Here is a 14,644-nt window from a genome sequence, read left to right on the forward strand (position 1 = left end):
GGCTAAGTTCCGTTGCTCGGTGAACGATTTGTGCCGCAAAGTTTTGCCCCGGATAAACGAACAAAGTTTGACTAGAGTTATGAGAAAATAACGATTCAATTATGAATTGAATTCTGCCGAATGGGAAGTAACTGTTGCGTTCGTCGATTGGAGGAGTATTTCGAACTTAAGTTTGCAAATATTTGCGTTCGTTCACGTACCTGACCTGAGGCTGTTATTTGAGAATCAGACAGAGAATCGATTATTCATAACTTGGGCCTTTTTTATTTTCAACTGAAGTGAAACAATAAATCAAATTTCCGTCCTTAGCAAGCGTCTCATCTCCCTGTTGCGCTGATATTCTTGTTCCTTGCGTCTGGTTTCCTCTTGTTCGGCTTCAATCCTTTCCGTTTCTTCTTTTTGCTCCTGGGCCCTCTGGATAAGGTCGCAAAGTACTTCCAAATATTGATGGATGTTGTGTTCTAAGAATAATTGAAAATTGGTGGCCAGTGATACTTTTACTTTGATACCAGCAGCTCTAGCAAGCTGAGCCCAATGAATCGGTTCCAATAGTGGATGTTGCAGTAGTTCGATAATTTTCAGATGTGGTTCGAATGTTTGAACTCTTTCCAAGAATATTTGCACTACTTCTCCTATTTGGGGTTGCTCATTGAATGAATCCAACAGTTTCTGGAAAGATGTTCTATAATAATCTACTGTTTTGGCGATAGTACCAACTTCCAAGCTGGATAATGGATTCTCTCTCCAACTTTCCTCCACATTGATATACTCGGCTGCAAAAGTCCACAATTTTTTGTAGCTTTCGAAACTTTCTTTCAACTCAAACAAATTGGACAAATCAATTGCAGCCAGTTCAAACAGCTCTTGACGTTTGTTCAGTGTTTCTCCGTTCTGAATCAATTCATTGATCGTTTTCCAAAGTTTCTTCACTTCAATTGAAATTTCCGCCACCTTAGCAACGTCGTAGATTGTCGTGAACTTTGAAATGTACACATTAACTCCTTCAACTTTTCCGCCAAACTCCACCTCATCGCTGACTTGCTGTTTTCTGAATCGGTCCACTTCGCTTTCATGGAACTCTTGAACAGCGACCATCTGCTTCATAATTGCTTGCGGAAATGCCAAAGCGTGCCACTTTTGATAGAAATCTGCATCGGGAAGAGCGTGACGGAAAAACTCCAAGATTTCGTATTCGAACACAATCGTCTTCATGCGATCTTCTAGGTTTTGCAGCAAATCCGGTATATTTTCCATAAACTCGCGGATATCGTAAATATGTTCGATGGAAACAGGTTTTTCGCACATTTTCTCATTAATTTCATTATATTCGCCAACGACATCAGACGTTTTGGTGCAAAGCCGTTCGGTGAGCATTTTCAGCAGTGCAGCTGTAAGATCTTGACGTTTTTGAATGAGTGCTTCACGAAGTGGCCGTACATTGATCCAAAACGATCCAATAACTATACTCAAGGGTAGAGTTCGCTCCAAGCTTTCACGCATACGTATTTGAAAAGAGATCTCTTCCTTGACCTGCAGTGATGTCTTATTCGTTCGAACGTCTTCTACGTACTCCACTACATTTGTGAAGAACAGTTCCTTGAATTGTAGGTATCGAGCAGCGTAGGCCTTCAATGGAATGATAGTTTTCTGATAAGCTAGCGTTAGGAAAACCCTCCGTTGTTCAATGACGGGATCCATCAGCCCCATTGAAGATAGGAATATGTACGGATCAAAAATTAACGATCCAAGAAGAGACGGTTCGATCTGGTGTACATCATGGGTACATGCGACGGCTTCTTCAAACAGTATTTTCAGACATGGTTCGAATTCGTCCGGATCCGTGGAATAATAAGGAACGTCATCTCCCATCTCCAACAGCAAGTAAAACACTGGCCGAAGTCCAGAATCAAACGGAGAATCTATCAAATTCTCCTCCCAAATGTAGTCTTCCTCAATCGTTAGAGCCAACACGCAGGGATCACACAAGCGATGAAAGTACGCGTCGGTTGAGCTTAGAACCAAGTCCCGTAGAGCGGTTTGCATTCTGTACTTTATCTGTTCCGTGAGCCGATAAAGCTTCATTGACTGGTAGACTGTCCAATCGTCCACTGCAACGTCGAACCAGCCTCTTCCGGCTTTGAGGAGATTTTGGTGGACCTGGTTGATGATTAAAGAACATTGCTATTGAAAACGAACAAATAAATGATGCTCAAAAGTAAAGACGACAGCGACTACGCGAATGATTAAATCTTCGTCAAATAGCGAAAAGTTGGGTTATTCTAAATACATCTTAGAATACATCTAGTGAGTTCACATTTCCTGGAATACCACTTCCCGGAATATTTTACAGAGCTATTGACGAATTTCGCGCCAACTCGATCAACGGTTGACAGCACCCTCTCAGAATCGAATGAAACTTGATGGACATAAACAATACGTGTTTCTAAGCAACTTTGCATACTTTGTTTTTCGAAATTCTAGAATCGTGCCTTTGGATGAGAAGAACAATCTGTGAAAGATTCAGCTCAATCGGTTGAAAACTGAGCTGGCGCAAATGAGTTGAAGGTTTGTATGGGATGTTTAGTCCAAATATATGGGAAATTGGATGACCTCCAGTCTCTCATACAGCACGCCGGTTTAACGAGTTCGATTTGGCCCAGAATTGAAAGAATAGCAGTTGATACCCTAATGAACAACTTTGTAGAAGACCATATCATGATAAAACTTAATTTAGTTGCGGTTTTAGCCAACGAAACCAGGATAAGGCCATCTTCCCCCGTTTACTCTCGGTTGTTACATGTAGCACGTGCTTGCCGTTCGAAACTGGCTCACTACATCATAGGCGGCTATGTTGTTCTTCATTTTCATTTCTCACACATGTGGGTGAGTTTCGAGACCATGTAGAATTACATAGCTGCCTATGATGTAGCGCGCAAGCTACGGCCGACCAACACGTGCTGCATATAACAACCGAGAGTAAACGGGGGAACATATCCTCATCCTGGTTTCTTTGGCTAAAACCGCAACTAAATTAAGTTTTATCATGATATGATCTTCTACAAAGTTGTTCATTAGGGTATGAACTGTTATTCTTTCAATTCTGAGCCAAATCAAACTCGCCAAACCGGCGTGCTGTATGAGAGACGGGAGGTCATTCAATTTCCCATATATTTGGACTGAACATCCCATACAAACCTTCAACTCATTTGCGCCAGCTCAGTTTTCAACCGATTGAGCTGAATCTTTCACATATTGTTCTTCTCATCCAAAGGTACGATTCTAGAGGGTGCCCCGTGGAATTTTTCGACATTTTTGTATTTGGGCCGGTCTAATAGCCATATATAGCCTCAGAAGCCTCTCGTCAACCAATGAAACTTTATGGATGTATCAACTTTGAAAAATCTAACATTTATCTGGACTAACATTTGAAAAGGGCGTATATTTTCTCTAACGTTTATATTAATGTAACTCAAAATTATAATATTTATGTGATATATTGTGGACTGTTGTAGAATTGTCGGAAGTGATAAACAGTAAATCAATATAAAGATTATATTTATATTGCAAAAAGCAGGATTTTTTTTTAAATACGAATTTTGAATGATCGAACTGAATTTTGTTGACGCTCAATGGTAGGCGTATAATTTCAGTGTGGGGAGTTCGGATAAACGCATATTAAAAAAAACTTTTTTTTATGAGAACGCAAGTCAGTCCAAAGCCGATGATAAGGAGGGGTAATGGCTGAATAGTCTTTGCTGACCACATAAACGCCATGGGATAGGAAAGGGGTATTTTGGTGTGGGGTTAGGGTGTTGGTACAGACTTGACGATATCAATGCCATGCAAAATAATTTTAAGGCTTAATAGTGAATCGCATACCTTCCAAAACTAAAAAACAATAATCCACAAAATGGCAAGCAAATCATAGAAAGAAAAAGCGCCCGATTGTTTATTTTTTGAAATATATCAAACGGAAACTTGTACCCCGGAAAAGTGTCCCTTCAATTCTGGAAAATATATTATCCCCAATTAAGCCTTTAATCGAATAGACCGCGTGGTCTTGTAGTACCCCTACTAGGTAAAAACCAGTCATTGTCATACATATTAAATGCTAGACATGACCCCATGGATAGCATTTGCATATGTAAAAGCTTTGCTGATGTGACTTTCCTATCAGGCAATTTTCTCATCTCATGTTTGTCTTTAAAACCTTGTCAAGCTTAGAAAATTGAAGTTAATGAACAATACATTACAAGGTTCGAATTCCCATAGAATGAGATCATTCATTCGCACTACAACACCATAGAAGATAATATCACATTGGCTGATTACAGTACTAATGCGAAAATTCTCCCTTTTCCCCCTATCCGCATCCGGGGACGCGCCCTGTTGGATTTCGAAAGCCTCGGAGAATATTACAAACCTTCAATGGCATTCCCACACACTAACCCACATTGCCCATTTAGGGGTCTGACTGAGCAATAGAAATACACTAGAACTCCAATGGTGCTATAGTCACTTTTCTCATTTAATTATTTTAATAACTTTAATTGCAATAACTTACTACATATTTTTAAGAGGCCATCTTGTAGAGGACCTTTTGTTTTGGTAAACAAACTTAACTTGACACTTCTAGTACCGCTGCTGACGCTGTAAGGGCGTGGCAAACTAGATTTTAGTCACATGAATAGTCGCGACATTGGACTTCTGTGGCTAGTTATTCTACTGTCTGGGCCTATTACCCTCCCTCAGTTTGTAATATTCTCACCAACTTGGAATTATATTTTTTGCAATTTCTCATCGTAATAGGCTGTTTTACCTCACGCAAATCTGACAGGAAAAGCCCTACTTTCCCACACCAAATTAACAGTGCTGTAATGGTTCATTACAGCACTGATTTGCGTTGCGTAATGAACCATTACAGCACTGTTTTCAGTTTTGGTCAACTTCTTGATGCTTTCTGGACGCAGTTTTGAAAAATTGTGACAACTGCACAGTATAACCTGTTATGTTCAGATTTTCTTAAACATGGCTATGAACATCAGTGTGCTCATTGATGAAAAAAGTTTTGTTTTAAACTATCCTCAAGGGTAATTAATGAAATTGCAAAAAACGTTGTACGCAACTCGGTGCAGAATGACGATTTTTCCAGCACTCGTCATAATTCCTGCCGTTTTTAACTTCGAGAATTTCTACAGGAATTACTCTAGAGATTTGTATAGGAATTCTTTTAGATAATTTTAATGTATACATGGGTAGGAAGTTGTACAAGAAGTCATCCAGAAATATTTTCTGAAATTTTCTCCAAGAGATCCTTTAGAAGTTCATCCACAGATTTATACAGGAATTAACCCACGAATACCCCCTAGAAAAACGATTCTTCATGTAATTCTCTCAGAAATATATCCTGAGGTTTATTTCTTCAAGAAATCTTTCAACATGTTATGCATGGATTTCTTCAAAAATTACACCAGAGAATCCTCTAGGTTCTTTTTCAGGGGTGTTTAGAGGGTGTTCCTTTAGAGAGTCCTTCAGGGATTCTTCCAAAAATTTTTCAAGGGATTCCTTCAGAAATTCCTCCGGGAATGCCTCGGGAGTTTCCTCTAACATTTTTTTTAGAACTTATCCAAATATTCCTTCAGTAATTTTACCGTGTTGCGCTTAGCGAGAATAAATTTGCTATTGTACGCAACGCAAATCAGTGCTGTAATGAACCATTACAGCACTGTTAATTTGTTGTGGGAAAGTAGGCCTTTTCCTGTCAGATTTGCGTGAGGTAAAACAGCCTATTACGATGAGAAATTGCAAAAAATATATTATACCCAATTAAGCCTTTAATTGAATTGTCCGCGTGGTCTTGTAGTACCCCTGCTAGGTAAGAACCAGTCATTGCCATACATATTAAATGCTAGACATGACCCCATGGATAGCATTTGCATATGTAAAAGCTTTGCTGATGTGACTTTCCTATTAGGCAATTCTCTCATCACATGTTTGTCTTCAAAACCTTGTCAAGCTTAGAAAATTGGAGTTAATAAACAATACATTACAAGGTTCGAATTCCCATAGAATGAGATCATTCATTCGCACTACAACACCATAGAAGATAATATCACATTGGCTGATTACAGTACTAATGCGAAAAATCTCCCTTTTTCCCCTATCCGCAACCCGGGGACGCGCCCTGTTGGATTTCGAAAGCCTCGGAGAATATTACAAACCTTCAATGGCATTCCCATACACTAACCCACATTGCCCATTCAGGGGTCTGACTGGGCCTATTACCCTCCCTCAGTTTGTAATATTCTCACCAACTTGGAATTATATTTTCCCGGCACATAAATGACTTCGACAAATGTTCGATATACTATGCAGCATTATGATCAGTATAACAATATCAGATGACTTGAAGGTCTGATTTTTACAGAATTGTTTGCCATTGATTATGCATTCAGCTATTCCAATCATAACTGCAAAGCACATCGGCTAACATGCCTGAAATCAAAGCTTCCAGGAAGATATAATCCAAGCCCAGGGATTACGATGGTTCAAATTAAGATTAAAACCATTGTTGATGAAACATCAAATACAGTGACCCCACAATTTATGAATCGGTAAAAATGATCACAGTTCATGGATCTCTCATTTGATCAGCATGGTGATTCATAAATAGTGTACAAAATTAAGGTGATTCATCGGTGTGGGGTCACTGTATTTCAATGAAATTCGGTGCAAATACAAACTTTTTACCATTTAACAGAAAGCTTATACCCGTGGCTTTCATGTACATACGATTTTGCCGTAGTAAATTATTTCCATGTGGGAGAAAAAATCACTTAAAATTTGCACTGCTTCAGAAAGCCGCAATTTGGTTCAAATTTTGATTACCTACCCTACTTGTACTGGCTTATGCTACTTTATGCTTTCAAGAAGTGAGTACAGTGTTTGTTAAGGAATAACCAAGAACTTCTTTGAGTATTCTTTATTACACCAACAAATCTAACATCAAAATTACTGACAACTCTCAGGTCATTTTGATAGATGTAAAATGAGCATGAAAAGGACGACAACAAGATCGATAAAGTAGAATATATGATCCGTCTTTTTCGTGCATGTATGTGGTGTAGCAAAATGACCTGAGAAGTGTCAAACATTTTCATGACTAGCTTTGTTGGTGTAATGAAGAATGTAGGAATTGGAATAGAGATGGTTTCTGTGATAGCATAGCATAGCATAGCATAGCATAGCCGACCGTACACATCCTGGGGTGGCTGTCGATAGAGAAGTTTAATGCGCCGGAAAAGTTGCCTGGGACTTGACAAACCTTTCATTTAAGGAACTCTCGACACCTGGCCAGGTCCTTACGATCAGCGGGGTAGGAAGGAAATGTTGATTCGATATCTACTCAGAATTTGTCCAAGAACTTGGCCCACTTCATAGATATCTGGAGTTGGAAATTGGATAGGGTTTATTGGTCTGCTTTCCTTGGCGAAAAAGCGTACGAGAAGTTGTCATGGTTTAATCATTTACCTGGTTACCACTGAAAAAGTAAAAGTAAGCATTAATCAAGTCGCACAAATTTCGTAGGTAGTACAGCTATAGACCACAGTTGTGAGGATTGCGTATTTCCCGTCTGATACCCAAACACAAAGATTGGAGACTTATCTCTGACTTCTCGACAAGACTGACGCAATCCTCCAACAGTTGAGAGTTGTCCTGGCCTCGTCCTTGCGACTGCTGAGGAATATGAAAGTATGGTTAGTTAGACACCTAAAGAAACATGTAGAAAGTTCTACGACCTCTCAGGCCTAGGTGTCAAGGTGATATGGGTGTTGTTGGGGAGTGGAACTTTCTGCAGCACGAATACACACAAATTGAAAGCAGCTTTTTGGAGCAGCTTCAATGCTGTAATCACATTATTTATTATTACACTTAACTATTAAAATTACAATAATTCACTTACGTATCTTTCTCGCACTGCTTCCACTTCTTACCACAACATTTACCTATCTGATCTACGGAGCCGAACCGTGTTGCCAGTTTCACAGATAGACAATAACCACCACAACATACCCCCACCCGTGAAACTGGTAACTGGTCACTGCGAATAATATCATTCTAGACCACTGTGCACTGGCGTGTGATTACCGTACTTATTCAAGCGTATCCCACCGGGATCGAACAATACAAGCATCAATGCCGTTAATATCATCACCTCGCATAGTTTGCAACGATCTGCAGCGGCTTCGCACTTATCTTGTCGAAAACAATGTTCTACTTTTGTCGTCACCATCCGACCACAGATACGTTTGGAATGGTACCACAAGCTAATTTTTTTCCCTTCGCTATTGTTCTGCTTGTTTGCAGTTTGTCGCAATTGAACGTCCGGCTGCCGTATAGAGACCTGCCGTTGGTCGTTTGCTTTGCGTCCAGAGGTAGTGCAAACAGATGGTGAACATACTGCATTGATCGATTGCGATTCTTTTGTTGAACCTTTTTGAGCATTTTTAGCACCAAACTGTTTTATTACCGCGTCTTTCTGGGCAGCAAACTCCAACTGTATTTTCTCCTTGGCTTTTCTAAACTCTTCATCAATTGCTGCCATTTCCCGCTGATACTCATCTTCGATGCGGCGCTCATCATCTTCATAATATTTTCGCCAATCTTTGCTCTCCATTGTTGGCGTTTAGGCGGTTATCATAACCATTGAAGTTTGTTGGGGAGTGGAACGTTCTGCAGCACGAATACACACAAATTGAAAGCAGCTTTTTGGAGCAGCTTCAATGCTGTAATCCCATTATTTATTATTACACTTAACTATTAAAATTACAATAATTCACTTACGTTATGGTATCTTTCTCGCACTGCTTCCACTTCTTATCACAACATTTACCTATCTGATCTACGGAGCCGAACCGTGTTGCCAGTTTCACAGATAGACAATAACCACCACAACAGGTGTTGTTAGTGGAAGGGTACTCCAAAGGATGCGGTTGGTCAACGTTCAGGTACACCATTATTAGACTGCTCCGAATACGTCCTGATTTCCTCGTCATCTTAATGGCATTTATTTGTATCACTTGATTTTTCGGTTGAAAATCTACATGATGTTATCATTGACGTCGAATAAGCTACATATTAGTGATACGTTCGCCAAAGTTTATATATTTTTACAATATAATTTGCATCATTCAATAAATTTACCTGAACCCTGCTGAAATACAATATGGATGAGCAGCAAAATTGAAACAAAAATATTACATAAACATCATAAAAGTGCATCAAACTTTGATCCTGGAATATTTTTAAACTACTGCCTGATTACTTTAGGCAGGAAAATTTCAATATCAAAATTGGATTTGGTAGAACTTACGCCGCAACGCACCATTCTGAGGTGATCTACTCATGTTACGGGGGCAAGAAATAGTCATGGTTTCTGTGATGGTTTAAAACATTTCAAAAAGTTGAGGTCGAAATACGAATCTGTTAAAGGATGCAAATTCTTAGCGGAATTCAAAGGAACAGTACTACGATACTCGTTTCACTTATGCCGTTTTTCTTTATTATCCAGTTCCAACCTGGGTTGGAACTGGATCAGATCACAGTTTCAACCCCAACCCGACTTCGGTTTCGCTTGTACTAAAGTTTGTTTGAGTTTGTTTGACGTTTGTTTGTTTACACATTTTCCGCCAATCCAGTTCCAACCCAGGTTCAAAAACGAATTCGACATAAGATTGTTGTTCACTTTCGTTTTTCATTTCCGCCAATGAAGACGCATGGCTTAAATTTGTATTTTTACTTCGCTTCCAAGATAAATAGCCCAACAGGTTATGGGCTCAGAGAAGCGGCCGTGCACAAACTACGTGGCGCTTAGTGGTGGAGGGGGGGGGGGGTTGTTTGCAGAACGAAACGACCCATAAAAAATGGTGAGGTCCCATACAATAAGTGTTATATAGAGGGGAGGGGGGTTGAAAAAAGTCGATTTTTGCATGACATAATTTTTGTATCTCCCCGAAGTAAAATAAAGCGTGTGTGATGCCCGAAAGAAACAGTAGCAGTTTGAAGATAATTTGCTTCAGCGGCACAAGAGAAACAGAATGGACATGGAACTGAAGACTAAAGACGGTTCGGTAACTATGACCTGTGGAAAGAAAGGACCAAACAAATTCTTGTTCGAGAAGGACTGTGGCATGTAGTTGTCCACGATCTCTCTCCAAAAGATGAAAGAACTGAAGCGTTAATTGATGAGGACAAGCGTGATGTTGCTACCTGGTGATGTTGCTACCTGGTGGAACGTAGACACCTACAATTAATCAAGAATGCAGCATCGGCACAAGATTCGTGGAACATCCTGCACGACTATCAAATACCGGCAGGTCAAGTAACATTTTAAAAACGCTGCTGAAAACCCCTGATGATCACTGCATTCATTCAAACCCCCTTGTAACTCTTTGGAGCCCCTCCGAAACCCCAAAAACCCCTCTTAAACTCACTGACAATCTTATGAATCTACCTGAAATGTGTCTATAAAAATTCTCTGAAATCCTGAAACGTCCAACAATGCACATGTAATACTCCGATACCCGCTAAAAATGCTATAAATTATTCTGAAATGCTTCCGAAAATCCCCGGACGCCTTTTTACGCATCTGAAAACCCCGAAAATGCCCCAGTAACGCCACTGAAACCTTGTCTGAAACTTACTGAGAATCCTCAGAATTCCTGAAATATCGCCTTAAACTACCTTGGGCCGGGGCCCACTGTAACGTACCGGAGACCATGCGAAAACCCAAAAACGCATTTGAAACTCACTGAAAATGCTCTCAATCCTTTTGAAATTCATCCGAAAACCCTCCGAAAAACCCTCTGAAACCCCCCAAAATGACCATGTAACCTGATGAATATCCTCGGAATATTCCTGAAATGCCTCCGAAACCCCTAAAACGCCATTGAAGCCTCGAAACCCCTTCGGACCTCTGAAACCTCATGTAACGCCTCAGAAACCTCATGAAGCGCATGGAAATGCACTGAAACGTCTGAAACGCCTGAACGACAGTCCAATAATAACGCAATGTTTTAGGGGAATGAGAAGATTTAGAATTTTAAAGATTTTAGTAGCAACAATAATGATCACACGAATATTTCTTTTATTTTCCGATGACCGAAAGGGCATGTTTGGTGTCATTCAGGCTTATTCTGCGTGACGGTGAGATGAAACGATAAGTTTTATCTCACGTGACGTGAGACGACTGATGCTCATCAAATGGGATCGAGTCGACTTTTGTCACCTCATTCGACTCGTCTAACCTCACACGCCGCGCCGAATAATCCTGATTGTTTGCAATTTGAAATCTGGGACCTTACGCAAATATGAGAATGGTTTGAAAATTCGACTAAGATAAATATGTTACGGAAATGGCTAAGCAGCCTCGAGACTGCTTAGCCGTTTCCGAAGCATGAATGCAATGATAATGGTTAGTAGGTAGTTACAAATTGTACGGAACCTTCTCACGCAGTCTTTGAACTCAACAAGTTGAAAAGTCGCATTTTTCCAAGAGCGAATGTTACCTTAAAACCAACAAACCTGCATTGTAGTTTTTTCGATCCAGTTGTTCTTTAAATACCGCATCGTCTTCACCAGCTGGGCTTCATTGGTAGTTTTGAACTCAGCAAGGGTGATGGGATCACTGGAATCTAACGAGAACAGGGACAGCTCCCGCACTTTTTCACACTCACGATGGACCTGTTCGAGCGCGTTTGAAACTGCCGGATGACTGAACATGATAATTCTCTTGATTAAGCTGAACGACGACTCGAAGCTGTATAGGTTGCGAACGTTGTCTACGCGTGATGGTGGAATCCGCTCCACTACACCCGGAATAGGTTTAATATTCAGCCACTCATTCTGTACCAGGCATATGTTCAACGACAGCATGATTTGAAACTTTCGGAACAGGAACTTGAATGCTGCCAAAGCATCCTCGCTGGACTTTTTGGAGAAGCGTTCTGCCATGTCACTTGAGAGGTCAAAGTACCCTTCCACATCCACCAACTGCCGCAGATAGTAGAATCTAAGACGGTTTTCGGCGTCACTCCGACTGTTTAGGGCTGAACCGATTCGCTCACAGAAACACACCGGGTCCTCATGGACAATGTACAATCTGATACGTGGAACCTTCCAGGTTTCAAAACTGCCCTGAACAGTCCACAGGAAGGCACTTATGTCATAATCAACCACTGTTACCAACCTCCATGCCCATTGTAGCGATTCGCTGTCCTGAACCAGCGCAAATCCTTGTAGGTTTTCAATGGAGAGCCACCGTTCCGGCGACATTGGATCATACTCAAAGTCGTCGAACCATTCCAGCGGTAGGAAGGATTTGCTTGAAATAAGCTGCGGACGCGATTCAAGCTCGTGCAAATGATCAATTTTGATATGAGCCTCCTGAAGTAGCGCTTCAAGTTCTTTCGGCTCCCGCAGGTAAACGTGAAGTTCTTGAATAAATTGAAATTTGAATGTTTTCGGGAGACATATTTCCTAAAAGAGACCCTAGCTTTAGTTTGCGAATTTGTCCAACTACTATTACCGTGAGCCTACCGTTTGACTTGAAGCGGTTGATTCTTGCGAAGGTCTCACTGATTTCCGGGGTGCTAAGGCAATTTCAAAGAGACTTTTTCTCGTTTTGACTTGCTCTTGGAAGGACGTGCGCCAATCCAACTCTGGGTATGACATCTTCTTGTTTGAAGCTTTATCAAATTGACTACAGAAAGCATAGCATACTTTGTCGTGTATAGGGTAGAAGCTGGTAGAAGGAGTAGTGTCAGTGTGCGGTAGTTTGGCAGCAGCAAAGTTTCGCGCGCTCACTTTGCTAGATTTTTGCGATTTGTTTTTCTTCTCTGCGGGGCACCGACGACGGGAAGCCAAGCAGTCAGTAGTGTGCGGTAGTTCGGCAGCAGCAAAGCTTCGCGCGCTCGCTTTGCTAGATTTTTGCGATTTGTTTTTCTTCTCTGCGGGGCACCGACGACGGGACGCCAAGCAGTCAGTAGTGTCAGTGTGCGGTAGTTCGGCAGCTGCAAAGCTTCGCGCGCTCGCTTTGCTAGATTTTTGCGATTTGTTTTTCTTCTCTGCGGGGCACCGACGACGGGACGCCAAGCAGTCAGTAGTGTCAGTGTGCGGTAGTTCGGCAGCTGCAAAGCTTCGCGCGCTCGCTTTGCTAGATTTTTGCGATTTGTTTTTCTTCTCTGCGGGGCACCGACGACGGGAAGCCAAGCAGTCAGTAGTGTCAGTGTGCGGTAGTTTGGCAGCAGCAAAGTTTCGCGCGCTCACTTTGCTAGATTTTTGCGATTTGTTTTTCTTCTCTGCGGGGCACCGACGACGGGAAGCCAAGCAGTCAGTAGTGTGCGGTAGTTCGGCAGCAGCAAAGCTTCGCGCGCTCGCTTTGCTAGATTTTTGCGATTTGTTTTTCTTCTCTGCGGGGCACCGACGACGGGACGCCAAGCAGTCAGTAGTGTCAGTGTGCGGTAGTTCGGCAGCTGCAAAGCTTCGCGCGCTCGCTTTGCTAGATTTTTGCGATTTGTTTTTCTTCTCTGCGGGGCACCGACGACGGGAAGCCAAGCAGTCAGTAGTGTGCGGTAGTTCGGCAGCAGCAAAGCTTCGCGCGCTCGCTTTGCTAGATTTTTGCGATTTGTTTTTCTTCTCTGCGGGGCACCGACGACGGGAAGCCAAGCAGTCAGTAGTGTGCGGTAGTTCGGCAGCAGCAAAGTTTCGCGCGCTGGCTTTGCTAGATTTTTGCGATTTTTTTTTTCTCTTCTCTCTGCGGGGCTCCGACGACGGGACGAGTGTGCGCGCGCCGTGGTTGAGTCGGTTCCGAATTTTTCGCTTCCCTTCGGCGCTAGTTTCCAGTTGATAATAAATATTTTCTTTCATTTTTTTGCATTTACACAAAAGAGTGAAAAATGTTAGTTCGGGTTCGCCGGTCGAGAAAAAATCCGGGCGCCGACAAGTGAGTCGCGTTCAGTGTATTTCTGTGTGGAATAGACTAAAGGTTTCTGCTCCCTAGTGGAGTGGAGACGCGCGATAGAATTTTCTTTTTGGCTAGTTCTTGCGTCGAAAAGTGGTCGGTTGTTAACGGCGGTTTGTGTATATTGATCCATTGTCAAATCATATCACCAACCATAGGTGACTCCCGGACTGACAATGTACCTTACCCTACTAACAAAAAATTCCTTCCTGAGACAAACGTGGAGATGCAGCGATTCGCGGTCTTTTTAACAACGTTTGTCTTACTAACATTCCCTTCCATCCTCGATGACCGTAAGGACGTGGCCGGCGCCGTTATTGACCTTATTAAAGTTGAGAGCTCTCGACCTGTGTACATTGAGAATAGTAAGCTAGTCCCAAGCCCTATTCATTGGTTCCTTGTGCAATTTCGATTGCTCTGGTCAATCACGGAGTAGCAACTACGAATTGTGCGGTCATCTATGCTCATGCTCATGCTCATGCTCATGCTATAGGGTAGAAGCTGGTAGAAGCATCTGCCAAACCAAAATTCACAATTAAATAAATATGTGGTGAAGTTTTTTGATGCCAGTAACTTTTTTACTAAAAATAAAATGTCACTTTAGAAATTGATTACCCAAAAATA

At 41.6% G+C, this 14,644-nt stretch overlaps 1 protein-coding gene across 1 annotated transcript; it reads right to left on the reverse strand.

The window, feature by feature from the left end:
- Positions 1-241: 241 nt before the first annotated feature.
- On the reverse strand, positions 242-12,760 carry LOC109424543 (dynein axonemal heavy chain 1). Its single transcript, XM_062848785.1, has 3 exons — positions 12,598-12,760; positions 11,584-12,537; positions 242-2,157 (listed from the first exon to the last, which is right to left on the reverse strand). The coding sequence occupies exons 1-3, from the start codon at positions 12,730-12,732 to the stop codon at positions 292-294; spliced, it is 2,955 nt and encodes a 984-aa protein (XP_062704769.1). The 5' UTR covers positions 12,733-12,760; the 3' UTR covers positions 242-291.
- Positions 12,761-14,644: the final 1,884 nt, after the last annotated feature.

The sequence above is a fragment of the Aedes albopictus genome, chromosome 2 (assembly GCF_035046485.1).
Source record: "Aedes albopictus strain Foshan chromosome 2, AalbF5, whole genome shotgun sequence".
Classification (NCBI taxonomy): domain Eukaryota; kingdom Metazoa; phylum Arthropoda; class Insecta; order Diptera; family Culicidae; genus Aedes; species Aedes albopictus.

Excerpts from the sequence above, each read along its gene's own strand:
- LOC109424543 (XM_062848785.1), bottom strand. The coding sequence starts at position 12,732 with ATGTCATACCCAGAGTTGGATTGGCGCACGTCCTTCCAAGAGCAAGTC. Across the intron at positions 12,538-12,597 it reads CAACCGCTTCAAGTCAAACG|GAAATATGTCTCCCGAAAAC; the intron begins GTAGGCTCACGG and ends GGTCTCTTTTAG. Across the intron at positions 2,158-11,583 it reads TCGAAAAAACTACAATGCAG|GTCCACCAAAATCTCCTCAA; the intron begins GTTTGTTGGTTT and ends ATCATCAACCAG.